This window comes from Podarcis bocagei (assembly GCF_964188305.1).
Source record: "Podarcis bocagei genome assembly, chromosome: 3".
NCBI classification, from domain to species: Eukaryota; Metazoa; Chordata; class Lepidosauria; order Squamata; family Lacertidae; genus Podarcis; species Podarcis bocagei.
This window is the reverse complement of record NC_138127.1, coordinates 78946296-78966833: the sequence shown is the minus strand read 5'-3', so window position 1 is coordinate 78966833 and position 20538 is coordinate 78946296. Positions and strand designations below refer to the sequence as shown.

The following is a 20538-nucleotide window of genomic DNA, read 5'->3' as shown; positions in this document are numbered from 1 at the left end:
ACACCTCTGTATTGAGCGACTGGATGAAGAGACTACAATTCCCAGCGTGCAATGCGGCAAAGCCGCAGGAAGCGGGTAGCGGAAGCTGTACGGTGGCTGCGAAGGGACGTGAGGGGTGTGGCGATATACGGTGGCTGGTGGGGCTCGCGCCGGAGGCGGCACTGTCAGTGGCGGGATGGAGTCGGTGGTGTTCATTTTTTCGCTCATTGACTGCTGCGCCCTGATCTTCCTCTCCGTTTATTTCGTATCCTCCGGTCTCTCTTTTTTGGCGGGCGGCCTGGGAAGAGGGAGGCTGGAGCGGGCGAGGCAGCCCTCCGTGGTCTGTGGGTGGGCGGGCTGGGAAGGACCGTTGGGGCGGCGAAGGGGCTCTGGGAGATCGGGGGCGTCGGTGACCGTCGGCCGTGGGGGCCGTGAAGGTGCTGCTGCGGGAGAACGAAGAAAGAAGGGGCTCCTGGGAAGGAGACCGCGGGGAGGCAGCGAGGGACTTTGGGGGAGCGGCCTCGAGAATATGTTTAAGGGGAAGAAAAGTGGGGTGCGACTGTTTTAAACGCTGCCCTCAGGTGTTTGGGGCGAGAGGAAATGGAGGTGTGGCTAACGAGGGGTAAAAAGGAATGAATCCGCGGACCCTTGCACCTTCAGTCAGGGTTGGTATCCTGGCCCAGGCAAATGGGACATTAGTGCTGGCCTCTTACCCCTTCGGGCCCATTGCCCATGGAGAGCCTAGACTAGAAGGCACCACTGCTGGGTCCTGGCAGCCCCCCAGTTTTGCTAAGCTATGGTACTAGCCATGGTGGTGGCCAAGGAGACATGGAGGTAATATGGCAGCATTTCCAGCAGAAATTTAGATGTACATGCAATCTTCCTAACTGTATAAAAACCCTGTTTTATTGTAGCTCTGTAAATTGTAGTATGGCGCTCAGGCAGTGCTTTCCGCAGATTGTTTTATATGGATAGGTTAAACTTTGCTTAGAACTTGCAACTTACAAATATATAAAATATTGAAAACTGTTATTATCATGGCATTTTAGCTGTACGCCTCATATGAGATATTTGAGAGTTCTGCTGGGGTGCCTGCTTATACTTGGGTTGCCCCCCTAGTCCTAGATGTGTATACTTGGAAGTAAATTTCATGAATAGGAACTTATTCAGTCTCATGAATGGGAGCTTACTTCCAGGTATATGTGCCCTTTGTTTTATCATTCAGACTGTTGCAAGAATACTTCTGTGGTTGTTTTATGACTTCTTAGGTTACAAAGGCCTTAAACATGGCCTTCAGATTTTTTCTGAAGGCCAAAGTACCTTAAGTGTGCCTGCTCCTAAGATTAACATTTAGATATCTCTCATTTTCTAAGAAAATGTTCAAGCATTTTAGTTAAGAATTGTGTGATATGCTGAGATTTTTCTTAAATATCTTGATGCTGCTGAAGATGTTGCTATGCTACATGGTTGATTACATGACTAGTATTTTCTAACTAAAATTGCTTCATTTTCATGCATTCATTATAAGTAAGGCATTATGGAGCACTGAACATGTCAGTATAATTATGCCTTGCTTCAGTTAAATTCAGTGTATTAAGTGGCATACTTAGCTCTTTCTTCTGTAGGTCACAACCTGTAGTTGAGTCTAAATTTCTAGCTCAAAAATTTATTGCAACAGCAGAAAGAGGGTGTATCTGTCATGGGTTCAGCGTGATGCCATAGTAGCCTTGTGGCAAGAAACCATAGGTTTCTGTTTTATGTGAATTAACAGCTCACCCTTCCCTCCGTTCCCTTTGCATGCCTCCAGGCAGGGGATCTAAAAGTTTTGCTTCTGAATTTCAACAGTTTCCAGTGCACAAAAGGGGATGGAAGGGAAGAGAGGGGGGAATGTGTAAGTCTCATTGTAGCTCATTCACATAAAGGGAAACCATGGGCTTTATTCAACTAAGTAGACTCAATAAAATTGATATGACTGAGATGGGTCCATTAATTTCAGTGGTTCTACTCTAAGTTAACATAGTTGAATACAATCCCATGGTTTCCTGCAGCATATGAATGTGACCAATGTGTGGTTGTATGCTTTTGTTACAGCAGCTATCCTGCTGTAAATGTTCAATAAATAAAATAGTTGTACACTAACAGGAATGAACCCAAGGTGATAGAGAGGTGTTATCTATAGCTCTGCAATGAAGATGTAACCATTTTCTTTATTTAATTTGCTTTCTTGTCATTTATCATATGGTTCCAGGGCAGGTTACAATTTACAATTATAAAACAAAGACAACAGTTAAAACCACGAAACAAGGAAAGTTTAAAAAGTGTAAAAAACAGTTCCTTATATAAAAACAATTTAGAAAACCTGTCAGGCTCCTGCAGACTCCAGGTATAACTGGAACCCTTTGTGGCCAAGCCACTGTTCAGCTATTGCTGAAGTTGCTGTGACCCAACACAGTAGTTGCAACAATGGCCAAGGAAGCCTGTGCTTAGTCTTGGGTGTGTGCGCTTAGGTTGGCACCTTAGGTTCTCTGCTTCTGCCTTATAACTATTATGATTGCTGTGGCCAGTCACTGTGGTTGTGTGGATGCTGGGGCTTACACTACCTAGGATGCCAAGTATGTTGTAGCTTGGGGCTTGGCTGTGTTCACTGATGTTGTTAAGTCTATCAGCGTAACAGCTGGGTTGTGAATTCTGCTGTTACTAATCGATGAATCTTCTGAAAAAGCCTCTTGCTTGTGAACGTTCTGCCTGTTCTATAACCTTTGTTACATTAGTAGAATCCCTTGCAGTCAGATGTTTATATGAACTGTTTAACTCTGTTGTAATACTCAGGAGTGGTGCAAGGCATTTATGGCTCTTGTGTCAAAGGGTAGAGCGCTTCCAAAATCATAGTAATTCCTTATCTTGACCTTCAGATAATTACATTATCAGATTTGGAATGTGACTACATTAATGCTAGATCTTGCTGCTCAAAACTAAATAAAGTAAGTTTTTTTCTTTTCTCTTTTTAAAGTGATGAAATTCTGGAATTTGATTTAGTAGTGGTGTGTGTGGGGGTCATCTTATTAGTATGAAATAATCAGGATTATGTACAGTTACCTACTGATCGAGTCCGTTCCACTGTCAAATATCTTTTACTGTCAACCATTCCTCATAGGGTTTGGTTTTCAGACCTTTGATCATCTTAGTTGCCCTCCTTTGCATGTGTTCCAGCTTTCAATATCTTACTTAAACTGTGGTGCCCAGAACTGGACAAAGTACTTCAGGTGTGGTCTGACCAAGGCAGAATAGAGTGGTACTGTTACTTCCCTTGATCTGGACACTATACTTCTGTTGATACAGCCTAGAATAGCATTAGCTTTTTGTTGTTGTTGCATCACACTGTTGACTCATGTTCAGTTAGTGGTCTGCAAAGACCTCTAGATTCTTTTTACATCTATACAGTGGTACCTCGGGTTACAAACACTTTGGGTTACAGACTCTGCTAACCCGGAAGTAGTACCTCAGGTTAAGAACTTTACCTCAGGATGAGAACAGAAATCGCATGCTGGTGGCATGGTGGCAGCGGGAGGCCCCATTAACTAAAGTGGTACCTCAGATTAAGAACAGTTTCAGTTTAAGAACGGACCTCTGGAATGAATTAAGTTCGTAACCAGAGGTACCATTGTACCTACAAGACAGGTGTCCCCCATCTTATATTTGTACACCTGATTCTACCTGCCTAAGTGTAGAACCTGACATTTGCTTATTTGAAAATTCACCCACTTAGATCTAGATGCATTCCTCTGGTTGTACTTTTGATGCAGGGATTTCCCCAGCACTGTGCTAATGGTATTTTGTCTTTGTGAGGGAAAAGGAATCCTCTTCCTGTCCCACTAACTCTCTTTGGGACCTGGTGTCAACATGTGGGTTGTTCAGTTAATGGGCCTTTTGGATCTTCCCTGATCCTCCAAACCTGCTTTGCTCAAATTCCTCCACCACACTCATGACTCCAGTATTTTTCTCCTTGTGTTTCCTGGCTTTGGGAAAGCAAGAGCCATGACTCCGGGGGGGGGGGATCACATGCCTTGTTTGCTAAAGGTCCCAGATTCAGTCCCTGACATCTCCAGGAAGGGCTGGGAATAACTCCTGTCTGAAGACCTGGAGGGTGTTATGCTGACAATACTGAGTTAGTTGGATTAGTGCTCTGACTCAGTATAAGGCTTCCTGTGTTCCATAGCTCATCTTGTATACCTGCATTCTGCTACCTTCTTGTCCTTTGCAGGCCATTTCCTTTTCCTTGCCCAGACCTGGCCATTTGCAACTTCCTGCAAAGTATGCCTCTCTAGCCCATTCCTGGGTTTTTCCTCCTTGCTCTCCCCTTGTAGTATTGTCACTGCTTGCATCCCATGGCTCAGTCCCCTTTCCCATCTGGTTTCTCCTCTGCTCTTCAAATCCACTCCCTTTACAGTTTGTTTCCTGTTAAGTTGCATTAGTTCTGCAGTCAGCTTACCATCGATGGCTTTAAAGGATCAACGATTTGCCGAGGACTAGTATCCATTGCTAACAAATAGCAAAGCTATGTGTGTTGTCAACGTCATCCTTTTTATGGCACAGTTTGGATTACTGTGTCTTAAGAATTTAAGAACAGAACACATGCAGCCCTGCCCTTTTGGAAAGTCCTCTTCCCTCTGTGGAGACCTCAGTAGAACATTAGTCTTGAAGTTAAAGGCAAGCATTTATTATTTGTTCCTGTAGAGCAGAAACTTTTTCAGCAGGGGGCTGGTCTACTGTCCCTCAGACCTTGGGGGCGGACGACGGACTAGATTTGGGGGGGGGGGAATGAATTCCTATGCCCCACAAATAACCCAGAGATGCATTTTAAATAAAAGGACACATTCTACTCATGTAAAAACATGCTGATTCCCAGACCGTCCACAGGCCGGATTGAGAAGGCGATTGGGCCAGATCTGGTCCCCGGGCCTTAGTTTGCCTACCCATGCTGTAGAAGGAGCCTAGCAGACCATTCAGGTGCAAAAGTAGGTAGAAAGGAACATAGTAGTAATGCTAGTGCAAGTGGAATGTTACTGTTTGAGCTCAAAATTAGGGGTTTCAGCAGACAAAAAATCATGCCAATGTTTGCTTTTGTGTGTGAGAGAGAGAGAGGGAGGGAGGGAGGGAGGGAGGGAGGGAGAAAGTAAGTAAGAAAGAGAAGAGAAGAAAAGAAAGAGCATGCACTTGCAAGGTGATATAAATGCCTCAGAGCCTGGACACACTTCTGCATTCTGCTTCTGAAATCTCAACAGTAGACCCTCCAAGTGTCCCTGTTTTACAGGGACAATCCCAGATTTACAGAAGCTGTCCCAGTTTCTGAACTGATCCTGGAATTTCCAGCTTTTCCTTAGAATATCCCTATTTTCATTGGAGAAATGTTGGAAGATATACGACAGGCTACATGTTGAAGCCTGAGCTCAGCCAGAAGGCTTAGAAACTTAAAAAATAAGATTAAGATCCTTGGAATGCTAAATTATGCACCTTTTTTTCCAAATCCTGCACACAACTCTGGACTTGGATATGTTCCCAAATAGACCCAACTGCTTCTGTCTGCAGTACTTTTCTCAAGGCTGCCTCTGAAGTGCACGGCTAGATCCTGAAAAGAAGTTTGGACACTTGGACGGCATTGTGGTGTTTTGTTGTTGTTTTTTTAAGTACTTGGAGTCATGTGAATTGTGCCAGTTCTGTGATCAGTTGGCAGACTGATAATAGTGCTGACAGTGTACTTTTATCCCATTTGCTTGTACACCCCCACAGAGTGTTGTATAAAGGCTTTTATTTTTCTAAAAATTTCTCTTTTCCAGTGGGTGATCCCTGAATTGATTGGCCATACCATTGTCACTGTATTAATGCTTATTTCACTGCACTGGTTCATCTTCCTCCTCAATTTACCTGTAGCAACCTGGAATATATATAGGTAAGGGCCAGTGGGGTTGTTTGTGGGTCTTTATAATTGTTACCACTTATTTAAAAAGTGTTTCAGATGTGGAATGCTGTTATTGATTTGATGCCGATCATGCTGTTCCTCCATTAGTGTGTCTTGTTCCACAATTTATGAAATTCACCATCCTCAGCGGGAACGGCTTGAACCTCAGTGTTGCTTTCTCTACTCTCTTAACTTTTAAATCTGTCGAGGTGTTTTGCTTTTCCTGAGGACTGATGTGACTTCTCTCCTTGAGGGCATTTGAAGGTGGGGGGCGGAAAGCTCACTAACTGCACCTTGGAGCTGCTTTATTCCAGTCCGAATAAAAAGATCCATGGGTTGAAACAGGCCCTGATGTTGTTTTTTTGTGCATTCCTCCCTCATGATGGATGGAAAGTTTATTTTACAGAGAAATATATGGTGGGAATGTTTTCCCATTACATAAAATTCTATACCCCCACATCATTGCTACTGTGGGCACTATCTACTGCGAAATAATCTATTGGTTTGTATAATTGCTTTCCCCTTGTGTTCTTTCATTATTATTGGTATTATGTAATAATGTCCTAAGTGATGCACATACTGAGCCACTAATTCCAATAGCTGTGGTGCTCTGCCAAGTGCTGCTGATAACAGTTGACACCACTGTTGGTAGAGCAACTATTTATAAGGCCTGAGCTGCTGTTTTTCCTCTAATATTGTGGTGAACTTAGCACATGGTTGGTTTTCCATAGTTGGCTGCAGTGAGATTTGTTTGCTCCCAACTAAAGACAACCAACCATGCCCTGCCCCTCCTAACCTCTCGCTACCAAGGAAATATAATAAACAAATAGAAAGAGAACTTACCCTAGTGACACTGACACAAAAACCCCACACATACACCAAGTATTTCCACCCTGTCCCCCTCTCCTCTTCTTCCTTAACTTTATTCTCTACACAACATTAATGTCTCACTTCAAATGTGAAAAAGATTCTGCAACCTGAAAAGAGACAATGCATGTACTTTCGTAAACCAAGAAAATCTTAAATAAATTTTAAAAAACACAAAAAACTTAGCACATTAGGTCAAACATTCATGTTCCTCTTGATGACTTCTATGTGTGCATGACACATTAGAGGGAAATTAACATAATAGATGAGAGATGGGGAATCTGTGGCCCTCGAGTTGTTCTTGGACTCAAACTCCCAACAGCCCCAGTCATCCCAGACAATGGACAGGGACAATAGGAGTTGTAGTCATAGCATCTAGAAGACAGAGAGTTCCCATCCTTGACATAGCTGTTTTGGAACAGAATTCCAGGTGTTGCTTTCGATCTTTAAGGACCACCATCTTCCACCTGACCATCTTAGATGCCCTTCTCAAAAGTGCCCTGGATGATTGAGGTGTAGTTGGTGGCCACAGGACAGAGGGCATTTTCAGTGGTTGCCCCCTGGCTGTGAATTGCCTTCCCCAAAGAGACTCATCTGACACCTATATGGTTAAATTCCTTCCAGTAGCACCTTGGAGACCAACTAAGTTTGTTATTGGTATGAGCTTTCGTGTGCAGAAGTAGTGTCTGAAGAAGTGTGCATGCACATGAAAGCTCATACCAATAACAAACTTAGTTGGTCTCCAAGGTGCTACTGGAAGGAATTTTTAAGGTGCTACTAGAAGGAATTTTTTTATTTTGTTTCGACTTATATGGTTGTCATTTTGCTGCCAGGGCAAGACCTTTTTCTTTTTCCAAGCATTTTGATCTGTCTTTGCTTGCAATATTTTTATTTTCTGTAACTACTCCTTTGCTGTATTCATACTTTTATTGTTGAATTTTAAATAGATTCATTAGCTTTTGTGGACTTATGAATAATTGTTTAAATAAGCATGTCTCCTCAAAATAAAATATATCCAAATAAGTCTTGTAGGCATTGCTGTAGGTGCTCGGTTGTTAACTCATTTCTCTTTAAAAGAAAACCACTGACCTTTTTGATGTCGAAATGAGTAACTTGCCTGTGCTTCCAGTAGAGAGAAGCTAAATGTGAAAGTGGTTTCTGAAGTACATTTACCATATCAAAGCTGGGTTGTTTTTTTACTGTCTGTGAACCTATTTTGTACATTGATGCAAGTTTGTATGTGCTGATCACAAGAAAGTAAGCATTCATTTGGTTCCCTTTCCCATCCCCCTTCCCTGTAGAAAGCTGCTTGCATTGTACAGTTGATATTGACAAGTGGATTGCAGATCCATTGTATGGTCTAAAATTTGGGTCAGAGAACATTTCAGCCAGCTCTCCCTCACACATAAATTGCTTGTGTGGATCTACTCCCGTGAATATTATAAAGTCAAAACAAGGTGATTTTTGAAAGATCATAGCCCTTCCCTCTGTAAACAGGACAACTTGCCATGTTTTGTTTTTTCTAATTGCCGAGGGGGACACAGTGATCTCACAGAAGTCTCTCAGATAATGCTGTTCTCATGAGTAGGTTCTGAGCATGAGCAATTCTTTGCAAGGGTCAAGTAGCTGAAGTAGCATCCAAATTAAATAGCATGGTTTCAACACACACACTGGAGAGACAGCTTTCAACTGGCCATGTTCTTAAGCTCCTAACTAAATTCTTCCATGTTCCAAGTAAATATATAACCCTGCATTTGCAGTATTCCAGTTTTTCAGATTGGGGGAGTTCTCAGGGTTCTCCAGATAATGAATTTGCACCATATTTTGAAAGCATTTCTTTGTCTAGTGAAACTAATATTGTGCAAACGCTTTCTCCACAACTGTCCCCCTTTGCACAGGCACAGTCTCCATATGCCCTCATTCTTTCCAGTTGCACTGCTTCCATCTGCCCCCGCAAGTATTCAGGTTTCCATGTTCTCTGTCCCTTTTTCGTTTTGCTGTCCTGTTTGAGCCTTCTGATTATTTGCCTTCCATCACATTACGTATTCTCTCTGGGACAAACCCTGTTTTTCCACCAGCCATCAATCCAGTTTTCTCTACAAAATCTGCTTCAAAACTTGTCTTGCTGCTGCTCTGCTTGCCTAGACCCTTCTTCATTCTTTGATACATTTTGGTCCTATTAGCACACTAAGCCTGAATTGTGTCTCCTCTGTTCTGGAGTGTTGTTGGCATTAAAACATGTTTTCCTTAATCCTTTTCAGGTACATTATGGTTCCTAGTGGAAACATGGGAGTATTTGACCCCACAGAGATCCATAATCGAGGGCAGCTGAAATCACACATGAAGGAAGCCATGATTAAGCTTGGCTTTCACCTCCTTTGTTTTTTCATGTATCTTTACAGGTAAGTTTCAAGTCTTGCAACTTGGAAAGAAGGCCAGCAGCATATTTAAAATACCTGCCGCCACACCAGCTCTGAACTTAATAGGGTTCATTTATCTGCTGTGCTGTTTAAGCTTTCTGCTACATTCACAATTCGTAATAGTGGCCAAATGCTAGTTTTTCCTCTCTCCTCAACCCCCCCTCCCCATTTCTTTCTTTTTGTAAAAAAAAATACTAGTTGCCTTTCAATTTTGCTGCATGTTCCTATGCTCATGTGTTTTGGTGAGGGTATCTGGGAATATCTGACTGACACTGTTTGTAACTGGGTTTAGGTTTAGACTGGGAGCCCAGCACATCACTTGACCCTTTGGGATATCACACTACAGCTCATCCAGGAAAGAGATTCAAGACCTGGATATATCTAATGTAAAACAAACCAGAAAGGCACCTTGCATTGCTTTTGAAAACACATCCCCAAATTTTACTGCTGACACATAATCCTCACAAAGCAACAGCAGGGGTTGTCACAACTTAAACTGATCTTGTGGTTCTCGTGTAAAAAGGCAAGTAAACAAGGGTATGGTTCCTTTGCGCTTCCTTAGCTGTTAATAGCTCTTTATTTTTATCCTGTGAACCACCCTGAGACCTGTGGGTATAAGGCGGTATACAAATCAATCAATGGATCCACCTGGTCATGTTTGTTGTATGGTGACTGGTTGTCACACAAAGACTTCCATCACTGCTGGCTTTTTCTTTGAGAGCCTCTCTGTTGGCGAAGTTTATTTGTGGCGACACTCTCACTGTGCAATGAGGTGCGAGTCCACTCTTAACTTACACTTTCTGTTTAGATGCGGTATGTTTTGTTCTTCCAGCTGGATATTTCTTTTCACTCTTGTGGCTTTATACAAAAACATCCTAGGAATTGTAGGTTAGCTGGGTGTTATCTGCTAAGAGATCCCTACACTCTTTCCTGCTGCATCAGAAGTACAGTTCCCAAAGTTCTCTAGGAAGAGGGAATTTGTGTTTAATAAGTTGAAAGTCTGTAGTATACAGTGTTTGTCATCTTGTCCTGTATACAGTACTACAGGCTCTGTTTTTGAGCAGTTCCTTGTTTCTGTTTAAATGTCTGCATTCAGGGCACACCTTCAGAAGATTCCATATATAGATTACATATATGTAAATTGTCATATATTTAGATGTTCTCTCATATATATATATATATGAATGAATGACAAAAGTGTCCCATTCCTGCCCTAGAATATAGGCCCAATTCCAGGGTGGTTATTCTGTATGTGTTGAATGGTTTTTGGAATAAATGCCATGTGCTCATAGATGGGAAGTAACACTATGTGGTGTTCACACCATTCACTTAAAGATCATTTCAGGCTGTGAGGTTGGGTTTCTGGACAGGTTTAAGTTATAAGGATTTTCTTTGAGATTCCCAGAGATGGAAATCATTGGTCCATCTGTGCTGGGGATGTTGCAACCGATGATGAAAGTGGTCCTTGCCTTTATTTGAAGGTTTAAGATCTAAATGCTTTCGAAACTGTGGGTGGTGAACTATTGACAAGACAGGCCTGTTTAAGACGCAGTCCTACATGCCACACCAGTTATGCATAATACATACCTTGTAAACTCTGGAATTTGTCTAGCACTAGACATGCCTTATAAATCCTCGATTATCAAGCAGCTTTAAACTTGAGGATATCCTGGACTAAAAGTGACTTGCTGCGGTAACGGCTAGCCTTGTACAATTACATATGCTACCACTTTGCATCACGATGCCTAGTTCTTCAGTAAGACCGGACTATACAAATGAACCAAATGGAAACAACTTTGCCAATGTTGCTAGCATAATAAAGATGCAAGTTGCAGGGTGTGCATGTAAGGTTATCTATTTAAAATTGTACCTTTAATATGTTTTCCTTCTTTCTGCAGTATGATCTTGGCGCTGATAAATGACTGAAGTCGAAGTAGAAGTGTTACAGTTGCCAAATTCTGAGTTGTCACTCACAGCTTTCAAGTAAACCTAGACCAGTGTCGTCATGCAGTATATTTTTTCCTCTTTGAACAAAAAATATTTTTGCTGTATTTTTTAACATAAAAAATATTTAAAAAACCAACATACTGAGTTTCTCGAACCATTGATTTGTCCCTTCTACAGTCAATTTTCCTATTATATTCAATGCACCTTTTTCTCAAGAATGCCAGCTAGCCAATGAATGGAGTCAGATGATGGCACCAATGCCAGGATGTCACCATCAAGAATTGTTTTGTGAATTACCACAGTTACATAACCATCACTTCCTGTATTTTACTTAATTTTATTTCCCTTGGACCTAACTTTTTAAAATCTTTCACTTCCTCGCTCCTCGTTTGTGTATCCACACACACCCCTCTATAAATCAGGATAGCACTTAATGCAGTGATGGCCAAACTTGGCCCTCCAGCTGTTTTGGAACTACAATTCCCATCATCCTTGACCACTAGTCCTGTTAGCTAGGGATGATGGGAGTTGTAGTCCCAAAACAGCTGGAGGGCCAAGTCTGGCCACCACGGACTTAATGTATTTGATGGAGTGAAAACTTGTACCATAATAAATGGTAGTTTTTGTATGAGCTGTGCTAGTGTTGAAGTGCTGTTGATAAAGACCATTAGAGCTTGGCTAATCACAAGATAGGGACGCGGGTGGTGCTGTGGGTTAAAACCACAGAGCCTAGGACTTGCCGATCAGAAGGTCGGCGGTTCGAATCCCCGCGACGGGGTGAGCTCCTGTTGCTCGGTCCCTGCTCCTGCCCACCTAGCAGTTCGAAAGCACGTCAAAGTGCAAGTAGATAAATAGGTACCACTCCAGTGGGAAGGTAAACAGTGTTTCTGTGCACTGCTCTGATTCGCCAGAAGCGGCTTACTCATGCTGGCCACATGACCCGGAAGCTGTACGCCGGCTCCCTTGGCCAATAAAGTGAGATGAGCGCCGCAACCCCAGAGTCGGCCACGACTGGACCTAATGGTCAGGGGTCCCTTTACCTTTAATCACAAGATATTACTGTGACATAAACCATTTCAACCCAAGAACTGCATTTGATGCTACCTATATGGGATATGGAGCGGCCTCTAAAAACCTGCAGTGTTTTTGCTCTTTCTCCAATCTGGGGGGGGGGGGGCTGGAGTAGTTCCCTGTAAAATCAAATTTCCACCAGTACATTAACAAACTGCTGTGGGTCATAGGAGATGTATTTCTATATTGAGGCTGTGAAACTGCACCTGAAATACTGGAGCTATTTCTAAATGCATCTAGCCAAAAGACACTGGGTAGCAGGCTAAAAGAGAAGACCTGAAGCCTAATAAAGTTGGCTATCAATCAAAGACTAGAATACTTAACAGCTTTTTGTCAACATTTCTACTGTAGTTGCCCTCGACACAGTAGGAGTTCCTTACGGAAGGATAAATTCAACCCTTTTCTCCTGGTTTTCTGTGTGAATCTTCCCTTTTAGAGATACCAATAACCTTGTTGGAAGGGTGTAAAGGAGAGCCTTAAGTAGCACAATCCATCCTCCTCCTGCCCAAAGCTGCTGTTGGTTTGGTCATGATGGCTTATTGTGACTCATGTCAAGGTAGCTTCATGAAATGCTACAGGATCAGGCAGTCTTGGCTCATTCACGGATGGTATTTAATCTGATCTCTAATAGGAGCAGGAAGTGTCCTCTTCATCAGGCTTCTGCAGTTGAAGCTGGTTCTTGGTAATTAAGGGCTGCTTCTAAGAAAACACATCTCACAGTCCTTACCTACTTTAAATATGCCTTAAGGGCTAACATCAGTCTGCTTGGCTCATTTCAACACCACTCTAGCCTAAACCACTTAAATTTTTTAAAGTAGTTTTTAAAATGGATTATGCACCTTTAGGAACTATTCTCCACCTAAACTGTAATTGCATTGTTATCTGGCTTGCTATAGAGATGGAGCATCTGATTTTCCTTGGTTTATAATCAGGTATAATTTTTTCTCCTATTAGACGACCAAGCAAAACACATATTTGTCTTGTTCTGCAGGTGGTTCCCTCAACTGCTTTTGCAATAGTTTCAGTGGCGTAGCGTGGGGGGTGCAGGGGGGGGCCGGCTGCACCGGGCGCAACATCTGGGGGTTAGGGGGCGCTAATCCATGGGTTAGGGGGCGCAAATTACTTGCCTTGCCCCGGGTGCTGACAACCCACGCTACGCCACTGAATAGTTTCAGTAACTGGCTTGGTATATATTGCTCCCCTTCTGCTACTAGTCACATAGCACAAAGGTGACATATATAGGTTAGTCTATAGTGTAGTTAGAGGTTAAAGCAGTTTCTAGAGAGCTAGGCACACTTATACTTCGAAAATGCATGGAAATATCTACCTTCCTTTGGTGCAACTTAAAAAAAAGTCAAGGGAGGCCCACATATCTTTCAGTAGCTTGCTCTATACGTACTTGATGCAAGAGTATCCCTGTAAGAGGTGTTAAGTTGTTGCAGCTGAAGCAACCTTTACTATATACTAGTGGCCACCTTTTGAGTGTCACTCCAGGTTACAGAGAGGCAATGTGGGGAAAATATATAGAGTGGAACCTCGGTTTTCAAACGTAATCCATTCTGGAAGTCGGTTCGACTTCTGAAACATTCGAAAACCGAGAAAGGGCTGGCTGCAAAGTCAATGGGGAAAAAATGAAAAATGCACCTCAGAATAATAATAATAATAAATTATTATTATTATTATTATTATTTGTATCCCGCCCATCTGGCTGGGTTTCCCCAGCCACTCTGGGTGGCTTCCAACAGAGATTAAAAACACATTAAAACATCAATCATTAAAAACTTCCCTAAACAGGGCTGCCTTCAGATGTCTTCTAAATGTCAGATAGTTCCATCTCTTTGACATCTGATGGTAGCAGTTCAACTTCTGAGGTGCGTTCGAAAACGGAAGCATTCACTTCCAGGTTTTTGGCATTCGGCTTCTGAAATGTTTGGCAGTCGAGATGTTCGAAAACTGAGGTTTGACTGTACACATATACCAGCTGCGGGGGTCATTTAGTTTATAATGCAGCCCAGCACAACTTATGATCCTCCAAGCTGAATATAGCCCTGTGTATAAACAGCCTGGTCTTGAGTCCCATCTGTGGTTATAAAGCAGGAATGGCTGTCAAGCCATAACGGATGGCCGCTAAGCTGTTTTTCTGCTCTGTGGATCACTCTTGTAAACTTGCTCTTATGTAATGAGCAAGAGTAGCACTGGAGGATTAACTATCATAGCCTAAAGCCCGGGCCCTGCTGCTCCTGCATGAAAAGACCACAAATGCTCATGGGATATATACCAGGGTTGGCCAGAAATAGAACTGAAGCTTAGAAAGCTAAGAACTATTCAAGTCCAGTTATTCATTCTGTTTATTGAATTGGAAAGAAAGGGAATACAAATATTTGTTAAGTGCTGTGCACCGACATGGAAAGTGTATTTTTTTAAAACCCCAATAAAAACAAAAACCAGTAATTAATGTAGTTTGAATGAACATTTTAAAAGATATGTTTTAATATACTACATATTTATAAAATAAGGTGTTCTGTAAATAATTAGTAAAACAAGTGAAAATAAATATGGAGACCCAAAGTTCTTATGTTTTAATGTAATATAGTAAAGAAACTTTAAACTACTTAATATAATTCAAGAGGAGTAACAAAAATCCAGAAAGTTTAAGAACGCAATCCTTTGAAACATTTAATATCAGTCCATAGCAAATAGTCATTACATACCAAAAGCTCTAAGTGTTAACTAGTTCCACCACAACTCCATATAAATCTTGACAATTTAGAAATTTGAGAATAAAAGTTCTTTTCTTGATCTCTACAGCTTGGTTTGTAAGTACACACATGCTTTGAGGATCCGTTTCTTCCTCATACATTTTCAAGGAGCCGACAACTTTTTCCATCTGTGCCGAGAAGTGTTAAGAATTAAATCTAGTACATTTATCCTAACAATGAAACACTTAAAAGATGGAGCACACTGAATTTCAAATTTATAAAAATATATTGGTATTAACCAAAATCTTAAAGTTAGAGGACACTTCACATACACACAACATGACTTAAAGTATGCAGTAAAACATGACATGTACCTAGAACAGTTGGTTCCATGACTGTTTGTGTTTCACGCACACACATTCATACCACACGCACACACACTTTGCTGAATCCGGATCATCCAAAGTCAGCAAACAGGAAATGGGGTTCTAGTTTGTGTTCCAGCAACTAGAGCAGCTACTGCAGACAACACTGCACAAGTCAAGTCCACCCTGTTCAAAAAGTGTCAAAGTGTTTCCAAAATTCTACTAATTGTCAAATGAGCGGTTTGTTCTATGGCAGCTGAAAATGGACTCAAGCCAATGCAATATACATTTTAACCATATATAGGATTGATACTCCAGTTTTAACAGTTCATTTGAAATGCATCAAATTGAGGCAACATGTGCTTTGGGGGTATTGACAAAGGGCACCAAGTTTTACTGAAAATTGGTTCTCTTCCCCTTCTGATCCTACCCCAAAATTAGAAACTAGACATTCTTCTGCTGTTAACTAAAATAAAAATAAAAATTACAAGAACTCTCCCAATGTCTCTTTTGCCAGCACAGGACTGGTTTAAGAAAACATTTTAACTTAAAGCCATTTTTCCCTTTGGGGTGGGAATTAATTTTTTTAATTAAGATGGCACTAAACACCTAGTATTAAGTTACATTCAACAGTATCTGCTCGGAAGCCAGAATGAGACTATTGGCAAAAGTTGGGTAGCTTTCACTGGTGACTTCATATCAAAACTTGTATTATGATCCCCTAATTTTAAAACTAAAAACTTAAATGGGGGAACTAAGCCACACATTTACAAGGCGATTTTAAGGGCTATGTAAAAACTGTTTCTTCTTTTGTGCTCCTACTTTTAAAATCACTTACCTGATCTGAGAAGCACTGTGGCAAGATACTGTAGTGATTTATAGCCAGTGTGCATATTTTGGAGTTGATGGGTACAAAACCTAAGGCAAGATGCAAACTACTGTATCCTCTTTCCCACTCCTTGCCTTCTGCTCATGGTAAGATATGGCCAGTAATCAGTGACTGCTCTAGCCTAGAGTAGAAATGCCTTCGTCTTATATAAAAAAGAATGTTGAGATAAGCCTGTTCCTTGACTTCTTCCCTAATAACAGTGACAGTCTGGGGTTCTTTTTTTTTATCTGAAATGCAGACATGCTTTTCAATCTACATATCAGTCAATTTAGGCTGCTCAACTATTTCAGATCACTCACAAGAAATCCTAGCATTGTTATTGCAGTTAAAAGTTTGCTTCCAGACAGATCTTGACTTTATTTGGTTCAGTTGGTTCAGTTCTATGTCAAGAAGCAGAAATTAAAACCACCTCAATCTGAAGAGCTTCCTCTTAAAGTGGTCTGTATTATGCAACTGAATTTAGAAATGGCACTCTCAAAACACATGCTTCTCGTTCAGCTCCACACTCAAGTGCTTTTTTATTTTTTAAAAAATCCAAGAATTCTTTCATAAGAGGTGAGGAAGCATAAACAGTAGTGTGTCCACTTAATTTTGCTCTTAATTTGGTTTCCTGCTGGTGTTATGCGTTTCAAAGAAAAGGAAACAAATTGGTCAAATTTTTTTCACCACAACAGCGTCCTTGCAGGAGGTCTTAACTACAAACAAGCATCAGATTGAATAACCTATAGAAATCTAGTAGCACCAAATCAAACTGATTTTAGTGCACTGTTCATAATTCACTTCCAATTTCCCTTCCAATCTCCTAGGGTAGTTTTGAGTTTGCAAGCAGTACCACCAGCACCATATCAGTAATACAGCTGTGAATTTTTAAAGATACAGAATGAGGGTATCTGCAAAAGTAAGATTTTATACAGGCTCAGAGGGAGGACTACAAAAATGTTCCAATTACAAAAACAAACCTTAATGTCAAATGGACAGAATACATGTCAATGGACAATTGTAATAAATGTAAGGTAAAATTACATATAAAAAGCTGAAACAGAACAGCTTAAATGTATTAAAGACTGGACGTAAATTTCTTTGCTGCTCCTAAATCCATGAGAATGCAAGGCAGCGGCATTCTGTTGTTTAAAGATTTCTCTGTAAACCTGGTCTGCACATACATTTTAAGCGAATTGGATAATTGTAATAGTGTTGTGTGCTTATTCAGAGACAATCAAAGTTAAACAACTGAATTACCACATTGATTGGAATACCACTTGTTCCAGTCTGGAGGTATTTAAAGAAATTCAATCATGAATCTCTGATCAAATTAGAAGGCTCTGAAGGGAAACTGTAGCAAGTCTGAGTTAAGGGATACATGCCAAGTGCAATGGCAGTAACTCATATTCCTTATCACAGAATCTGCACAAGGGAGCATATTTCCTTCTAGTCCTGTGTCTTTCCTAATGTTAAGACCTTTTCCCACCTGTAGCTTCTATTTTAGCTGGTACTACAAGGATGTGTTAACTGTTCTTTTATTATGAGTTGCTTTCTTTTCTGTTCTTTTTAAACTTAAGGATGGCCCTAAGTGCATTTTCACCCTTTAACTATAAGAGAAATTCTGAAACCAACTAACTATGTCAAACAGCTGGTTAGTTCTCTGAGTTTTAGTATGTATCCTCTGCACAAAGATAGTTAACAGCACCTACTCAGAAACAGTTCCTGGAGAAAGAATGATCTGGAAAGTTTTACAAGGTATGTATTTAATTCACAGCAGACAGTCAACTCAATGATTTATTTATTTTTAAGATAATGCTATAAAGTACTATTCTCATTTTAGGTCTTTACTATGTTTTAAATAAGAACCATTGCACATTAAGGCCAATTTAGAATTTTCATTTATTAAATTTCAGAAATTACATTGTAATGGTTTAGTTGGCGATTCTGAAAGTTCTCAAATTGTTTTACGTTGGTAAACAAAGTTTCCTTTTAAAATAATACTTTATATAGCCTGTGTAAAACTGTTGCCAGCCAAATGGTCTTACACAACACTCCAGAGGAGCACCAATTATACTGCATTTACTTGTAGATGACACTTTTTAAGCTGATTTCAATTCCAAATGTATACAAATGAAGTCATTTTAATGCTATAAATTATTTATTTTTCTTTCTTAAAAAAGAAGATTGTGCTGTTAACCCACTTACAGGGCAACAAGCTAGGTGAAAAGTACAAAACCTTTTGTCAAGTGTGATACTGAAGAGTGCTTTTCATGTCATTCACTGGTTTAAACATCTGGGTTTAGATATACTGTGCAACGGGCAAGGCTTAGAATCCATGAACCAAGCTGCAAAGATCTCAAGCTAAATAAGGCGGAGAGACTCAGAGAAAGAAGAGAAGGAAAGACTTTCCTATCCAACATGTACTCTTCAGACTAAAGCACTCTTTCTATCAAGCCTTCTAAACTGTTAAATAAAAGGTTTCCAAACAAGCATTTAAACTTCATTACACAGAAGAAGAGCAACAATAACAGTAGTCTGCCTGACAAAATGGCAGAAGGGAAAATGTATATACGGAGTTCAATGGTTAGCCTGAATGTAGCACAGTTCTTCACAACCGATGGGGGGTTACTTCAACATGGTGTCCAACAACGTTCTAACGACGTGCTTCATCTCAACTGTTTACTATGAAGCAAGGTGGTAAAATGTTTGGCCCCAGTTGGGCTTCAGAAATGGTTCTTTTTTTTCATGACGAGCATGTCTGTCCAGCTATCAATCATGTTTGTTTGCACCAAATCCCAAGCCATTTAAAATACGACTAAATTTAAGTTAAACAGAAGTCGTCTGCTCCAAATTCACCATCAACTATCCATGCTACTGCATTCCTCTAAGGGGGGGAGAGGGAGATGGAATGTAAAAAGAAAAAATAAGAAATATCTTTAAAATCATAGTTCACCTTAGCCATGATATACATATGTATCTTCAGATTTACAAAACACATACACACAAACTCTTTTAGAGCAACCGAACCCAACTGAGCAGCTACAATCGCCATCGTACTAGTTCTGAGAGTCCAGCAGGGGCTTTTAAACAGCTTGCTTCACTTTGGGAGGTACAGAAATCATTTCTAATACCGGGCCAGTGGGAAAAGGGGCTTTTCGTGCAAAAGAGACTTCCTTGATTGAGTTGAAACCTCCCCTGCAGGAGCAGACAGCTGCCAGAACCCACATTTAACAGTGTGATAAAGTAATTAAGAGGTTGAGAAAAGTTGTAGTAGTAGAAGAAGAAGAAGAAGAGTTTGGATTTGATATCCCGCCTTTCACTCCCTTTAAGGAGTCTCAAAGCGGCTAACATTCTCCTTTCCCTTCCTCCCCCACAACAAACACTCTGACGTGAGTGGGGCTGAGACTTCAAAGAAGTGTGACTGGCCCAAGGTCACCCAGCAGCTGCATGTGGAGGAGCGGAGACGCGAACCCGGTTCCCCAGATTAGGAGTCTACCGCTCTTAATCACTACACCACACTGGCTCTCGTAAAACCATTTTAGATATTGAGATGGAAGGAATAAGAACTGGTACATGGGGCTTTAATTTTCCCTAAGATTACTTTGAGAGCAACTTCAGGAAATTCTAAAGCAGAATAAAGCAAGCATTTCTAAAAGAATGGAAAATGTTTTGCAGACTGGAAGCCCAATTAAAATTCTGATACATTGTTAAGAAAATAACATTGTTTTTGCTCACACCATGGTGCAATGTATTGGCTTACACCTATAGACACAAAAACTCCTACAGCCTTGCATATTAGAAAGTGTATACATCTAACAAAAGCCTGTTTGCTAAGAACTTGTTTACTACAGTCTAGTTTTCACATATGATGGTATCTCTTTTTATGCTGCACCAGCTTTGCAAAAGAAGGGCATCTTGACAGAGCAATGGAAAAATTAGTCCTGGCTTGGACTAATACCCAGATAGGACTTTTGCATTTCAGAGATATCAACTGGAATTAATTCAAAACCTGCAGAACCACTGGCAGTAAAAGGTTCCAGGTGATACCTAAGAAGCAGTCAAGAATTGAAGCTCAGGTTTGTCTCAGCTATTGAAGCTCTCTCCTCATGTAACAGATACAGCTTCAATTAACAAAATGAGCAAGATACCCTTTCATTTCAAAGCAAAGAAACAGCTACATCATCAGTTTCAATTGATCTTTATTCTAGTTTGCTAGGGTCCAGATTTCTTTTCATTTCATGCCAACTAAAAAAAAATTAACTACCAGGTTCAGTAACATTAAAATAGCTTGCTGCAGCTTCTAACGGTTCACACAAGGTGTCTCCATCTGATTTTTGGCAATCCCCTGCCTCTCTGTGCAGCC

General features: G+C 40.8%; 2 protein-coding genes across 6 annotated transcripts in view; one reads left to right on the top strand and one right to left on the bottom strand.

Annotated features, from left to right (window-relative positions):
• Nucleotides 1–84: 84 nt before the first annotated feature.
• On the top strand, nucleotides 85–11305 carry CNIH4 (cornichon family member 4). The gene is made up of 5 exons (XM_081186515.1): nucleotides 85–244; nucleotides 2892–2960; nucleotides 5814–5926; nucleotides 9064–9204; nucleotides 11121–11305. The coding sequence occupies exons 1-5, from the start codon at nucleotides 176–178 to the stop codon at nucleotides 11146–11148; spliced, it is 420 nt and encodes a 139-aa protein (XP_081042641.1). The 5' UTR covers nucleotides 85–175; the 3' UTR covers nucleotides 11149–11305.
• A 3489-nt stretch (nucleotides 11306–14794) lies between these two features.
• Nucleotides 14795–20538, bottom strand: part of WDR26 (WD repeat domain 26) — a 38548-nt gene continuing 32804 nt past the window's right edge. For 3 of the 5 annotated variants that reach the window (XM_081186421.1, XM_081186422.1, XM_081186424.1), the window contains one exon: nucleotides 14795–15127. In XM_081186421.1, the coding sequence (XP_081042547.1) occupies nucleotides 15093–15127 (35 nt within the window). In that variant the 3' untranslated portion in view covers nucleotides 14795–15092. Of the gene's footprint in view, nucleotides 19060–20538 lie in introns of all 5 variants that reach the window. The other 2 variants (XM_081186423.1, XM_081186425.1) reach the window with 1 other exon arrangement.

Coding starts and splice junctions, on each gene's coding strand:
- CNIH4 (XM_081186515.1), top strand. CDS start 176: ATGGAGTCGGTGGTGTTCATTTTTTCGCTCATTGACTGCTGCGCCCTG. Junction 2,961..5,813: donor GCTGCTCAAAACTAAATAAA/GTAAGTTTTTTT, acceptor TCTCTTTTCCAG/TGGGTGATCCCTGAATTGAT. Junction 9,205..11,120: donor TTTTTCATGTATCTTTACAG/GTAAGTTTCAAG, acceptor TTCTTTCTGCAG/TATGATCTTGGCGCTGATAA.